Source organism: Xenopus laevis, chromosome 5L, assembly GCF_017654675.1.
Source record: "Xenopus laevis strain J_2021 chromosome 5L, Xenopus_laevis_v10.1, whole genome shotgun sequence".
Taxonomy (NCBI): domain Eukaryota; kingdom Metazoa; phylum Chordata; class Amphibia; order Anura; family Pipidae; genus Xenopus; species Xenopus laevis.
The window spans coordinates 136,203,796-136,218,579 of NC_054379.1; the positions used below are offsets into that span (position 1 = coordinate 136,203,796).

The window sequence follows — 14,784 nt, forward strand, 5'->3', positions numbered from 1 at the left end:
GCTTGGAAGCCAGAGTTGCCTGAAATCTTTGCTTACAAAAAGATTGCCTTGCTGCCAAAATTTGCTTTTTTAAAAGTCAGACGACAAATCTCCCCGTGTGTCACTACCCTAAAGCTTGCTATGTTGAGCAGACTCAAACTCAAAATAGGTAATATACAATATTTATATTAGCTAGTTACAGCCTATTGAGGCTCTGCCCTTCCTCCATGCAGACACAGAGCGTTAACACAAAAGTTATAGCCTTGTTATTACCATTGCTCTTTGTTTTCAAAAGAAAATCAAAGCTTTCAACAGTTTTCAAAATCTGCAACAACCATAACCATGTTCATCAGATGACATACCTGCTGGTTGTGTGGCAGCGGCAGGAAGATCCCACAATGAGGTGCTGTCAGGTACTGATAATGCTCTTGCTACTGGTGGGATCACAGTATGCTCAGGTATCCTAGAAAATAACCATCAGCAAGCAAACGCATTGTATTATTCCATAGACTTTACATATGACGTGAAATGCAACTTGTTGCCAACAATGCACCTTGTTCTGTCCAGTGAGATTGGCTGAGTTTTGTCTTCCTCCCTTTGTAGCTATAAACTGCTAGGATGCAAAATGTGACATATCTTCCCAAGTGTCATTACCAACAGTCTGCCGCTGAAAGCCCACTTTTGTCAGGCTGCCTTTTCTATGTGGAGCCCCTATGTCCCCTAAAGCAATTTTGAGGTTTGCAGGTGTCTTGGAAGATGGGACCATTTCTACAATCCTAATACAACTTTTTATCTGTGATTTTACTATAGGCCAGTCAGCAAAAAGTTGTACATATGATAACTGGATAATTATTTGAAAGGAGCTGGACAGCAATTGCCAACAAGCAATCCTGACTGATGATGCAGGATGTGATTTTAGATCTGATTAGAAATGCTTGGGTGATTGGGAGCAAATCCTTCGGTTCATAGCAACGAATTTCTCCCTTCCACATATAAGATCCCTGGAATTGTGTTTGCTAGGTTCCACGGGTCCCCTAGTGCTACAATCATATCAGAGGCTCTTATCTACAGCTGTTGTACTATGCAAAAAAAGCCATCCTTCTCACTTGGAAGGACACCAGCCGTCCCACACTAACCCGCTGGAAAAAAGTTATTAATGAAACACTGCCACTGCACAAAGCAGTCTACCTAGCAAGAGGCTGCCCTGATAAATTCCACGCGATCTGGGTCCCTGGATTGATCTGCTCCCCACGGCTGCTCCCTAATATAATCCCCGGTAACGACCGATATAAGACTAGATGATCTAATTTATGAAGTGACCTAGGATGTTTTTGCTGTGTTTCATCCATGTCATTGTGTACGAGCTTTTTTCTTTTGCACTGATTGACAATGTGACCATATCACTATGCTTTACATGTCTTGTACTTGAACCTTAGACTGTACTATTTAGGTTTTATTCTTTTTAATTTCTTTCCTTTCTGTAATGGTTAAAATTTTTCTTTTTTGAAAATTCAAAAATAAAACCTTTTAAAAAAAAGAAATGCTTGGGTGATCTTCATTTTAAAAAACAGCTTTCTCTTAGGAACTGAAATGTTACCTCATACTTAGGGACTGCAAGGGAAGAGGCAACTGTTGTTGCTGGGAAGCGAGAGCTGCTTTCTGTTGTTGCGCCAAGACTGCATACTGCTGCCTGTGAGAAATGATATACACACTATTAACATTGACACAAATGTTTGGCCTCTCTATGCTTAGTCACTGCACACATGAAACATTAACCTATTTCTCAAATCCCTCAGAGCTCATCCACCCATGCCAATAACTTTCCTGTCTGTTTTAAAACTGCTTTTATTGAGTCACCGTTTTTCTTGCACTGGTCAATAAAGGTTCTTTCCACCACATCTCTCAAGAAATGTTACGTACTTATCCTTGGCTTTGTTAAAATGTTTCTAATGCTAGAATTTAATTCTTGAAAAAATATATATAGCTAGGTTCACTGTCACTTGGCTCTAGAACAAAATAGCAAGAGTCAAAAAGAAATGTACCTTACCACAAATCGTCAACTTGTAGAAAACAGATGAAATGATTTATCACAATGTACAGTATAATACTTAAAGGGCAGTGGCACATGGCACAATTCCAGACTCTAAGGGCAGCAAAAAAAAAAAAAAAAAAACAACATTGCTCCCTACTGATTTCAACAACAATCACTAAGATGTGGGAGCACTCATAGGTCAGGCAACAGTCACTGAGAGTGACTCTGCATTTCCAAGTGACAATTGCTTGCCATTGCAGAACACCACTGGGCTCAAGCAGGGGCTTTTTGTCACTAGTCTGCAGATCTATTCTTAGGAGGTAAAACACCCAGAACCAGGCCATGTGTCATTGCTCTACAAGGGAATTTAACTAATACAATTATTTTTATTACCTTACAGGTTGCAGTTTATCTACTGTCTACATTTTGTCATGGTTTCTTAATCATCTGCTTATTTCGCCTCTTTGAATTCAAATTTAAAATGCTATCTGGTCTACAAAAACTGGAGGTATCCATTGCTAACTCACTTAAAATGCTTAAAGGTATTCTGTTATGAGTTAAATGATGTCCATTTAAAATCAAGAGTATTTTTATTTAGTTGTAATATTGGAGTGTATTCAGCCATCTCAGGTCATTTTGCCTGGTCATGTGCTTTCATAAAGAGGGTGGAACTGCTTTCTGTCAGGTTGTTTCTCCTACTCAATGTAACTGTCCCAGTGGGACCTTGATTTTACTATCGAGTGCTGTTCTTAGATCTACCAGGGAGCCGTTATCTTGTGTTAGGGAGCCGCTATCTAGTTACCTTCCCATTGTTCTGTTGTTAGGCTGCTGAGGGGAAAGGGAAAGGGGTGATATCACTCAAACTTTTAGTACAGCAGTAAAGAATGACTGAAGTTTATCAGAGCACAAGTCACATGACTGAGGCCAGCTGGGAAACAGACAATACGTCTAGCCCCATGTCAGATTTCAAAATGAAATATAATAATATCTGTTTGTTTTTTTGAGAAATGGATTTCAGTGCATAATTCTGCTGGAGCAGCACTATTAACTGATGCATTTTGAAAAATGTTTTTTTTCCCCCATGACAGTATCCCTTTAATATAATAGACGTTAATGGTAAAGTAATGTAAGGGCACTGGAAACTTTAGATCAGTAACTACTACGGTACAAAAGGCAGCAATAAACCTAATATATATCACAGGGAAGGAGCCAACAACACAGATCATTGATATAAACCTTTGTTTTTAAAACACATGTAGATAAGAGTCATCCAGCTGAAATTTCATTTGTACCCTTTTTTTATCAAGATGATGATATATGCTGCCTATACTGAGGAACTACACACTGAGAAAACTTGCTCATACTGAACTCACTGAAAAAGGAATTGCTGGTAGCGGAGATGGTGCATCTGATATAGTGCTGTGAGTTCTTGCTGACGACTTAAACGCTCAGGGTCCAAGTCCCCCTACAAAAAACAATATCACTAAGCAGTCTGGCAAAATAAACATTATAAACGACTAAAATGGAATGAGAGAAGAAACATGCTGAATGACTATGAAGATTTTCATTCATCCAGGTCATGGTATATCTAGTATAGGTCAATCTAAAAACAACTGGACTTGCTGAGTAATCAACGAAGACGTTTCACTACTCATCCGAGCAGCTTCTTCAGTTCAATTGACTGGTATGGGAAGTTCTCGGCATATAAACTCTTCCACTAATCCATTTACAATGGCACATTGTAACTCTTCAAAGAGGTGACATCTGAAGAAACTCACAGAGGTGTTGATTCTGTGTAGTTGTGATAGGATTATCCAATGTGTCATGCAACTCCTAGATACAGGTGTTACTTGTGAGAGTTGCATGAATGGATGTATGAAGTGTTCTGAATCCGCCGGGGTACAGATGTTAGAACAGCATTGTATGTAGCAGACAGGTGGTGTCGAAGGCCCCCGCCTCTGCTCAGAGATGGTCTCTCCATCTTGACATGAATCGCCTCTTTCACACCTCGTTCAAACCAGCGGTCTTCTTTATCCAAGATTTGGACCAAATGAATGATTAAACGTATTTTGCAGATCTGATGTGTGCTATATTTAACCAAACTGATTATCTTTAATGTACTGTATAACACCAAAACATGAATAGAGTAAACGAGGAAGAAAATTTGATTGAAAACAATAACTTACAAGTCTAGGAGCTGGAGATGTGGAGAAAGGAACTCGTCCCCATTTTTTAAAAATGTCACCCAGTGTCTGGAAGGTATCATCACACACTCTTCTCAGCAACAGAGTCATTGGGAAGTATCCAGCTTGATACCACTCGGCCATCTCTCGATTACTAAATGGACCTGTAAAAAGTGGGTACATATAAATGCCTACTAAACAATATGCAACAAAAGAATCATCAAATAAAAAACTGAAAGTCTAACAAATAAAGCTGGCCACACACATTCAGACTTTATTCGTTGTATGGAGAACGTTCAGATAAATCGCATGCTTTAATGCAAGGATCTAAAACTAACATTCAGATTTAAACTTTAGGAGTAAAGTTGGAAAAATAAATCAGACGATGTTCTAGCCATTGAATTCACAGCAATCTTACAAAACTTATGTCCCAGAAATAGTAGTGACAGCCGCCCATGGATATCATCAGATAGGCAATACATACAGAGATTATTGTTAGCCGACAGAAATGTTCTAACCTGTATGATCAAGTAAATGAACGATCACCATTATACGAAAATTGTCGGGGCAATCATTTGAAATCCCCACACGGTTCAAGAAAAGGAGATTTTGTGTACTCACCGTTAAATCTCTTTCTCTTCAGTCGCTTGGGGGACACAGGGACAGTGGGGTATAGCTGGAACCACTAGGAGGCAGGACACAATAAAAAAATAGAAACTTGACCCCTCCTCCTCCTGCTATACCCCTCCTCTGTAGGCAGAGACACTCAGTTCGTACCAAAGGAGAAACAGGAGGTTATCAATAAGCAACAGAAAATCTGATAACTAATTACAAGAAGAACAGTCTGAAGCCAAGAGAAGGCCTCTATTCAGGGAGGGAAGCCCTGTGTCCCCCAAGCGACTGAAGAGAAAGAGATTTAACGGTGAGTACACAAAATCTCCTTTTCTCTAGGTCTGCTTGGGGGACACAGGGACAGTGGGGACGTACCAAAGCTGTCCCCTGAATCTAGGGCGGGAAGTAGAGGCCTACGTGGAACCAGCCACTGCAGCCTGAAGTACCTTCCTGCCATAGTGGGTGTCAGATGCCACAAGGTGCCAAACTGGTAAAATTTGGCAAAAGTATGGATTGAAGTCCACGTTGCAGCCTTGTTCCGCTGAGGCTTATTTTCGGAATGTGCCCTGATTGATCTGGGGGAACCTGACCCTGTGATGAATAGGATCTCTGGATGGCCTGCTGTATTCATCAGGATATGGTGGTCTAAGGACAAGGAGTCCGATAGACGGATGTCCTCGACCCGGTGCAGGTAAAACTTGAGGGCCCTAACGGGGTCGAGGGTGTGCAGTGCTGCTTCCTTCGCATTGGAAAGGGATGGGCAGAAGGTAGGAATTGTAATTTCCTGGTTGAGGTGGAAAGTGGAAACCACCCTGGGAAGAAAAGAGGGAGAAGTATGAAGTACTGCCCTTTCGTTGTGGAAGGTCAACAGAGGAGACCTACAGGATTGGGCAGAGATCTCAGATACTCTCTGTGCTGAGGCAATAGCCAGCAGAAAAAACTGTTTTCCATGTGAGCCACTGAAGTGGAATAGAATCCATGGGTTTAAAGGGAGCGTGTTGCAGGGCACGTAGGACTAGGGTTAAGTCCCAATTTGGCACCGGTGAAAGTACCGGGCGCTTTATGTGGGCCATTCCCTGAAGAAAAATCCTAACATCTGGGAAGAAGGCGAGAGGTCTTTGGAACAGGATGGAAGTGCCGAAAACTGAGATTTCAGTGATCCGAGGGACATGTGCAGGGACAGTCCCTAGTGTATAAGGCCAGAAGGAGTGGAGTGGAAAACTTCAGTGAATTGAAACCATTACATTGGCACCACCAATGGAAAGTGAACCAGACCCAATGGTACGTCTTGACGGAGACCGGTTTGCGGGCTGCACACGCATGGTAGAATGACAGTGTCAGAGAACCCCTTCCGTCTTAGGATCGCAGTTTCAGTAGCCACGCCATCAAATTGAGGGTGGCAGGACAGTGGTGAAGGATTGGACCCCGAGAGAGAAGGTCCAGGATGAGAGGCCAAGGTTCCTCTACTGAGAGATGTACTAGATCCTAGACCCAGGATCTACGGGACCATGTTGGAGCTATGAGGATGAGAGTATGAGTTCTCTCTGAAGTTTCTTGATCTTTCTTGGAATGAACGCAAGATGGAAGTCCCAGGGAGAGGTGAGGGTGTCTGCCGCCAGAGGGTCCCTGGACCTTGCAAAGTAGAGAGGAACTTTACGATTGTGATCGACCTCTGGCGTCCCCCATCTTTGAGTGATCTTGTGGAAGATGTTGTCCTTTACAGGCCATTTGCAAGGATCTAGGGATGTCTGCTGAGATAATCTGCTTCCCAGTTTAAGAGACCTGGAATGAAGATGGCTGACAGGCGAGTCGGATTGCCTGTATCTCAAGAAGGTTGATGTGAAGACATTGTTCCGATAGAGACCAGCAACCCTGCGCTGACCGACCCTCTGCACTGCTCCCCAACCGGAGAGGCTTGCATCTGTGGTGAGCAGTCACCATTGTGGATCCCCTAGGGGTCTGCCCCTGGTCAGGTGACTGGTTTGCATCAACCAGAGAAGAGAGACTCGAGTCATGCGGGATAAACGAAATTCCAGGAGAAGGGATTTGTGCCTCCAGGCCGCAAGAATATTCCACTGAAGCTCCCTGAGGTGACGTTGGGTGAAGGGAACTGATTCTATCATCGAAACCATGACTCCCAACACCTTCATGTAGAATCTCGCGGTGTGGGACTTCGAGAGGAGAGACCGCACGAGGGTCCGCAAATGCTGGACCTTGTCACTGGGAGAGTTTGTGTCTGGGTGTTGAACTGCATCCAGAGGAAGACCATGGATTGGCTTGGGGTTAACGAGGACTTGTCCAGGTTGATGAACCAACCAAACTCCTGTAATCGAACCATGGTGAAGTGCAACGCCTGCTGGGCCACTGCAAATTAAGGTGCCTTGATCAGGAGATCGTCCAGATAAGGAGCTATGGAGATCCCCCTGGTGCGGATTAGAGCAGTGGCCACCGACATGATCTTGGTAAAGACACGAGGGGCCGAGTTCAGGCCAAGGTCTGTGAGTTGGAAGTGGCGATTTTGGAAGGCAAATCGCAAGAATCTCTGATGGGGACAGAAAATTGGGGCCGCGATGACAGACCTGAGGGATTCCAACTTGAACCTTCGCGGTCGAATGAAAGTATAGAGTTCCTTGAGGTCCAGGATTGGCCGAACAGATCCATCCTTCTTGGAAACTACAAACAAGTTTGAGTAATAGCCTCGGAATCTCTCATCAGTCGGAAAAGGGATGATGACCTCTAAACGGATAAGCTTGCCGATCGCGTCGTGCAGCGCCTGAGCCTTTTGATGCCCCTGAGGATATCTGGACATGAAGAACCGGCGGGGCGGGAGAGAAGCGAATTCTAGGTGGTAGCCCTGACTCACGACCTTGTGTACCCAGGCGTCTTGAGTCAGATTCTTCCAGGAGTCGGCAAACCTGCAAAGTCTCCCCCCCCTACGGCTGAGACGCTGAAGGGAAGAAGGGGTGAGTAATGCAGACGTGGACTTGCGGGACTGCCAGGATGGCCTGGACCTTCCACTGAAGCGTCCTCTGCAGGTGATGGAGTGTCGTGAGAGACTTTTTTGAAGACAAGTCCGCAGTTTCATCCAGAGAGATCTGCGAACCGATACCGACAAGTCAAGTCGGCTGAAGTTCTGCTAATCACCTGTAGCGCATCGAGGGAGGCTTCACATAGGTAGTAAGCCTCCTTGATTTGCGAGGCCAATGAGCGAGTTCTTCATGGGGGACCCTTGTGGCAATCGCTCGGCATAGGGCGTCCGACCAAGTTTGGACGGCTCTACTTACCCAAGCCGAGTCTAGAACAGGCCGAAGGGAGGTACCTGAAGCAGAGAAGAGGGAACTTAGAATGCCCTCAAGCTTCTTGTCCATGGAGTACTTGAAGGAGGCTGCATCAGGAACTGGTAAAGCAGTGCCCTTAGATAGTCGAGAGACAGGCGCGTCCACTGAAGGTGGGGAGGTCCACTTTTCCGTTAGTTCCTGTGGAAAAGGATATAGTTTGAGAAAAACTGCGGTTAGCCTGGAAACATCCCTCTGGCTTGAACCATTCCTGTTGTATAATTTGCTCGAGTTGAGCATGAGAGAGGAAAGGAATGTGAGGACCTGCTGCGGCGCTTAAACAAGGAGGTACTGCAACTAGGTTTAGGCTCCTTTAAGTGAAGGGTCTCCAATACTGAAATGAGGGAATCAATGGCCTCGGAGGAGAGTTTGGGGGGATTCCCCTTACTCTGGGCCGGAACTGTGAGATAGTTCACCATCAGACAGAGCCGGATCCTCCTCGGAGTCAGGCGGCAGGGATGAAGTAGTGATGGACTCCGGCTCACACTCATCCTCGGAAGGAGAGGGGGCTCTACATTTTGGAGGCTTAGGCCGAGGCTTATCTAGCCACGGGACTCCACCAATTTAGGAATGCCGGGGGCAAGCTTAGATGCCCATTCTGGGGGAGGCTGGGGGTCCAGGGGGGTGGAGTCCCGGGGCTGGCCTGATGGGTCCCCATGGGAGGCTTGGCTTACCTGAGGACGGAGTTCTGATGTTTCCGAAACTGCATCAGGTGGCTTGCACGTGGAACACAGAGGGTCCTTGTGACCAGATGCGGCATTTGGCACAAGCTAAATACTTAACCGATGAAGTAGTTGCTGGCCTGGAAAAAAGGTTATCACCTGTACCTTCAGACCAGGTGTACACAAGCTGTTCCTGTAAGAGAGGAATTAAGTTAACAATATATATATAATGTAGGATATATATATAACTGAAAATGCCTCCCCAGGGTACTGCTGGGAGTAAAGCCTTGGAGGGGAGTAAAGGCTGATAAGGCAGTAATTACAAAGCCTGCTGCCCTGTGGCATTAGCTAAAAAACCCCACTGTGTCAGAAGTACTGCCCTGTTGTGTTCTTAGTATAAACAGGGGGGGGGCTGCGCTGCAGAGAAGCTGGGAAAGAGTTCTGCCCAGCGTGGTGAGTCTGCTAGTAATGGAACCTCCTCCAGAATCAATGGGAAGTAGCTGCCTGGGCGCACAATGGAGAGTGCGAAGAATGGCCCCTCCCCTAGCAGTGACATATGGTGCAGACGCACACTTTAGAAAAATGGTGCATAAGGCACTGGCGTGCAATTTTTGGGTTGCACACAGGGTGCATGTACAGTAAGTGCAAAATCTGCCCCAGCTGTTGCCTCCCCAGGTAGAGTGAAAGACAGCCTTGGTGAAGACTCTTGTAAAATAGTGGTGCGCAACTGGTGCTAAGCCCACAATAACTCACTTGTGCTGCTGACAGTGAGGACAGTAGGAAACATAAGTGCCATTCCCATTCTGGACAATTTGTAGAGATGATTTGGCAGCTGTGCTCTCAATCTCAGTAAGACACCCCCGCTCCAGGTGTAGGAAATTAACCAATTAGTTAGAGTACTGAGAGAAAGCAAGTGAAAAGGCAGACCTTGCTGCTAGGTGCTCTTTATTGCACACAACATGTTTCAGGCCAGAAGCCCTTAATCAAGTGCCTGTGTGTTTGCTGGAGGCTGATTAACATACTGCCTGGGTCTGAACTAGTGACCTGCAGGTTGCAACAAAGTCTCCTATACTGCTGTGCAAGGCAGATGGATTGTGCAGAGGGGGAGGGGGGCTCAGAGAGTGAATAGGCTGCTATTAAGGATATATGCTTACCTTAAATGAGCCACGGCAGGAGTTCCCAGACTGTAGTGTAGGGATCCTTGGGGCATATAAGGAGGATTGAGCAACAGGATGAACCTGGCTATACCTCAGCCCTGTGTCCCGGCCAGCGCATCCTCTCTCTGTATGTCAGAGGGAGGGAATCAATGCTGGATGGTCAGTGCACAGCACAAGAGACCCTGGTGACATCCTCAAGTAATGGATCAGACTACTCAGTGTAGCTGTCCAGCTCCGTATAATGTGAAGGAATTGTAATGAAATAAAAATAAAAGAGCAAAATAAATAGTAAAATACTCCTGAATGCAGGAGACGGTCCTAACCTCCTGAGGACACAACGAAACTGAGTGTCTCTGCCTACAGAGGAGGGGTATAGCAGGAGGAGGAGGGGTCAAGTTTCTATTTTTTTATTGTGTCCTGCCTCCTAGTGGTTCCAGCTATACCCCACTGTCCCTGTGTCCCCCAAGCAGACCTAGAGAAATTATATTGGCACATATATGGCCAGCTTAAAGCAACACTCACCCTGGATCTCCCCTTGGGGATCTTTATAGTACCACTTCTGCTGGTTGTCTAGTGAAGGCCCCTTCACTCTCTGATCTAGCACTTTTGCTAGCAAACGGTCATCATCGTGCGTCCCGTCCTGCAGGTACGCCACCATTTGCTGCGCCTGCTGTTGGAAAGGAAACCGTATATTTAAAACAGTGGATAAACTAGCAACATAATATACCTTTAGTGCTGAGGGTTGTTCACCGACCAACACTTTTTTCAGTCAAAATGATTTCAGATTGTTCACCAGACAAAGACTTTTTTTCAATTACTTTCTATTATCCATTTGTGACCATTTTTCTAATATTGGGGATTAAATTTTCATTTTTCACCTTTTTTTAATTTTTTTTTAAATTTGAACATTTTTATTGTTTTTCAGAGTAATCATGAAATCTCAATAGAGAGAAAGTGTTGAGTCCAGAAAGGTGAGTAGAGAACTGGGGAAGAGGGGGGTATTGGGGGGGGGGGGGGGGAGTGCCATTGTTCATTAGTCCATGAGTTGTAACCTGGGGGGAGGGGGGGTTTGACTGCTGTGGTTGTTCCACTGAGGTTAAGGTGGCCATACACAGGCCAATAAAAGCTGCCGTCCGATCGTGTCGGCAGCTTATTCGCCCGTCTATGGGGCCCTCCGACGGGCTTCCCCAATCGATATCTGACCAAAAGTCGCTTGATTGGCAAAGTTGGTCGTTGGACATTAGTCGTGTCTTCTTTGTAGTCCATTTCAATTAGGCTATATTGGATCCTGTTCTTTGCAGTTACTTTAGAGTTCCTGGTACTTACATTACCATTTTTCCCCAGAGTTTATAGGTAAGTAGGTTGTTAGCTATTTGGGTTTAGGTTATTGCTGCATGCTTTTCATATGTGATGTTGGATTCAATGAGGTTAACTAATTTTTCTCTGTTGGGTATTTGTGTAGATTTCCATTGTCTTGGTATAAGCAGGCCAGCTGCAGTGAGGATATGAAAAGTTAGTGTACTGATTGGAGGGGCTAGATTTTGCATTCCATGGTTCAGTAGTGCCATCTCTCTTGCATTCCATGGTTCAGTAGTGCCATCTCTGGGTTTAAATGTATTGGCGTTTCGAATATTTCTGAGAGCAGTTTGTTAACCTCTTGTCAGAAAGGGGTTTTTCACCTTCTTTTGTCTTTCTAAAGAAGCTCTGCAGGAGGGTCGTCGACTCTGTAAATTGTTCTAAATTGGTACATTTAATTGATACATTTCTTAACCCCAAGCGCTTATAGGGCAGATTTTATAATTGATGCAATATTTACTAATGATCCACAGATACAGCTGAGAAATGTTCAACTAAATGAAGCAAATTTTAACAGTTCAGAATCTGCACCTGGATCACTGAGCTGCCAGACTGAACACACATTAAAGGGGTGGTTCACCTTTTAGTATGTTATAGAAAGGATAATTCTAAGCAACTTTTCACTCCGTTTTCATTATTTATAGTTTTATAGTTATTTGACTTTTTCTTTTGACTGTTTGCAGCTTTCATATGGGTGTCGCTGACCCCTTCTAAAAAGTAAATGCTCTGTAAGATTACAAATGTATTTTATTGCTAATTTTTATTACTCAGCTTTTTAATCAGGCCTCTCCTATTCCAGTCTCTTATTCAAATCAATGCATGGTTGCTAGGATAATTTGGACTGTAGTTACCAGATTGCTTAAATTGCAAACTGGAGAGCTGCTGAATAAAAAGCTAAATAACTCAAAAACCTTAAATAATAAAAAGCAATTGGAAATTGTCTCAGAATATCACTCTCTACATTATACTAAAAGTAATCTCAGGGGAACAACCCCTTTAATTCTTAAACTTAAATTTTGTAAAAATAAAAAAAAATTAAAAGCAATTGGACAATTGAAGTAAACAATCTAAAAAAACAGAAATGATAAAAAAGTGGATTTTTTTTGGATACATGCCTGCTGAAGTGGGTCTGCACAAGTTTCCTGTTATGATCTGGGGTCAAAGAATATATTGGTTCCTAAGTGGGCAAATATCCACTAGCATGGAAACCTTGCCAAATGAGCAGTTCATTCAGTGTATGGTGAGCTTCAGTTTAAATAGCAAGAATAAGACTTTCCCTCTCTGTACTATTGTGTCTCAGGCAGATCATTATGCAGTGAGTTAGTATTAGTACACTGCTGTATGGAATAATTTAACAATGAGACTTGTCTAGCCAGATATGGAGAACTCTCCGGTCTTAAGATGGCCATAGACTCAAAGATCCGATCTTAAAGGGATACGGTCATGGGAAAAAAATGTTTTCAAAATGAATCAGTTAGTAGTGCTGCTCCAGCAGAATTCTGCACTGAAATCCATTTCTCCAAAGAGCAAACAGATTTTTTTATATTCAATTTTGAAATCTGACATGGGGCTAGACATATTTCCCAGCTGCCCCAAAGCATGTGACTCAAAATCTTTTTAAAAAACCCAAGACTTCACACTCAACTAATAAACTATATAAACATTTCCTAAATACATCTGTATTGCATTGATGGTATTCTTTTATTCTAGATTAATGGTGTGATGGCTAATGGTACCTGTTCCAAGTGTTCTAATCGATCTTCTTCATTAGGTTCAGGGGGCACAGGTTTCATGCCCGGAGCAGCACAAACAGTTGAATGGGCAGGAACTGTGGGAATGTCTAAATGAGGAACAGGTACTGAGGACATGACAGGTACTATGAGGGGGTCTGGTTGTCTAGCAGGAGACCTTTGGCTGAAGGCAGGAGATGGCGGATGAGGTATACATAGACTAGTTTTTTCCTGTGACCCCTGATGACTGAGTGAGGCAGCATCTGTAAAAAGAGAAAAACCTTTTCACAAACCAACCAGCAAAGTCGTATATACATAGTATATAATATGTACAAAAACATGTCCTGAATTGTGGAAAGGAAAGTCCACCAGGCACTAAAACTGGATGTAGATTCTAACTATAAGAAGAGATCCTTTCTTTAAATGGATGTTAATGGCACTAACAGCTGCAAATATCTCAAAGTAAATCTTGCCCAAGTGTACTTGTACAAATTTGTCTGTATGTGGCAGCAGTGAGATAAAAATCTTACTTGACCGTTAGTCTGTCTCAAAACTTTCAAAAACTAATAGACTGCTGCATAATAATGGGCCAAAGGAAGAAAAATAAGTGTATAGAAAAGTCTGGCTTGCCACAAAAAAAAGGAAAAATAAAAGGAGAGAAATTTGGATTATGAATTACTGGGTATAAAAAAAAGTGTCCACTCTACCATTGCTTGGGGAAGTGAGCCCCAAACTGTAGCTCGCGAGTAACATGTTGCTCACAGCTCCTCTCGGTGTTGCTTGCGCAAGTTTATCAGCAGGTGTCCATTTAGCAAAGTGGATTACTGCCTGGAGCACAATAGGTACTTACTTAACCATTGTTACAGAACATGCTGCCGTCTCGCCATACATAAAACAATTAGGTAGCTAGGGGCTGTACATTGTGTGTCATCCAATCATAAGCTTCACCTCTTAACTCACAGGAACTTAAACACTAGGAAGATGCTCTGGATGTATTAACTGCAGTGCACTAGGAAAAGAGCTCTATGTCCGAAATTCTTTCCTTCTTCAGATCTTTCTGTAAGCATCTCCGACCTTTTACGCATATACTCATTTTGAATTTACCAGAATGTGTAACTTCAAGAAAAAAAGATTCTAAATAAACTTAGTACCTCCAATACATTTAAAAAAAATTAGCACAATTGTCCTTACCTTCTTTGTGTTTTGATGGGTTAGGAGGTGATGAAGGTGACTGTGACTTTACATCTATCTCCGTCTTGCAGGACAAATGAGGACTTACAGCCTTCTGGTGAGCAGAGTCTGAAGTAATATCTGTCCGCAGCACTGGTGAGGGAGTTTTATGGTCTGGTGAAGGAGCGGCTTGCATTAATAAAAGAAAAGGGGAGCACAATTAAAATTACTGTGGAAATTGGTTTGTATATAATGCACATTATGGGGCAAATTTATTAAGGGTCGAGTTGAGTTGTCCACATAAATTCAAGTTTTCGAACTTGTTTTTTGGTCAAAACACGATTTTTCTGAATATTTTTTTTTTCTTTTTCAAGATTTATTATACCACAACCCTGGAAATAGCTTGAATCCAAAAATACACCAGCTAAAACCTGTCGAGCTCAGAGGTCCTTTGAACCATTTAAAGATGTTAGTAGCATTCATGATGTTCGAGTTTTTTTTCGGTGGGTTTCGCTTGGAAACTATCAATTTGAGTTTTCGGGATAACCCCGAACTCTCTGAATCAAGT

At 43.4% G+C, this 14,784-nt stretch overlaps 1 protein-coding gene across 7 annotated transcripts in view; it reads right to left on the reverse strand.

Annotated features, from left to right (window-relative positions):
* gigyf2.L (GRB10 interacting GYF protein 2 L homeolog) overlaps positions 1-14,784 on the reverse strand; it is a 101,346-nt gene that overhangs the window by 30,523 nt on the left and 56,039 nt on the right. For 5 of the 7 annotated variants that reach the window (XM_041563449.1, XM_041563448.1, XM_041563446.1 and 2 more), the window contains 7 exons: positions 14,238-14,414; positions 13,053-13,309; positions 10,483-10,630; positions 4,198-4,358; positions 3,385-3,476; positions 1,577-1,669; positions 342-442 (listed from right to left, as the gene is read on the reverse strand). In XM_041563449.1, the coding sequence (XP_041419383.1) occupies positions 342-442; positions 1,577-1,669; positions 3,385-3,476; positions 4,198-4,358; positions 10,483-10,630; positions 13,053-13,309; positions 14,238-14,414 (1,029 nt within the window). The remainder of the gene's footprint in view (positions 1-341; positions 443-1,576; positions 1,670-3,384; positions 3,477-4,197; positions 4,359-10,482; positions 10,631-13,052; positions 13,310-14,237; positions 14,415-14,784) is intronic. The other 2 variants (XM_041563447.1, XM_041563445.1) reach the window with 2 other exon arrangements.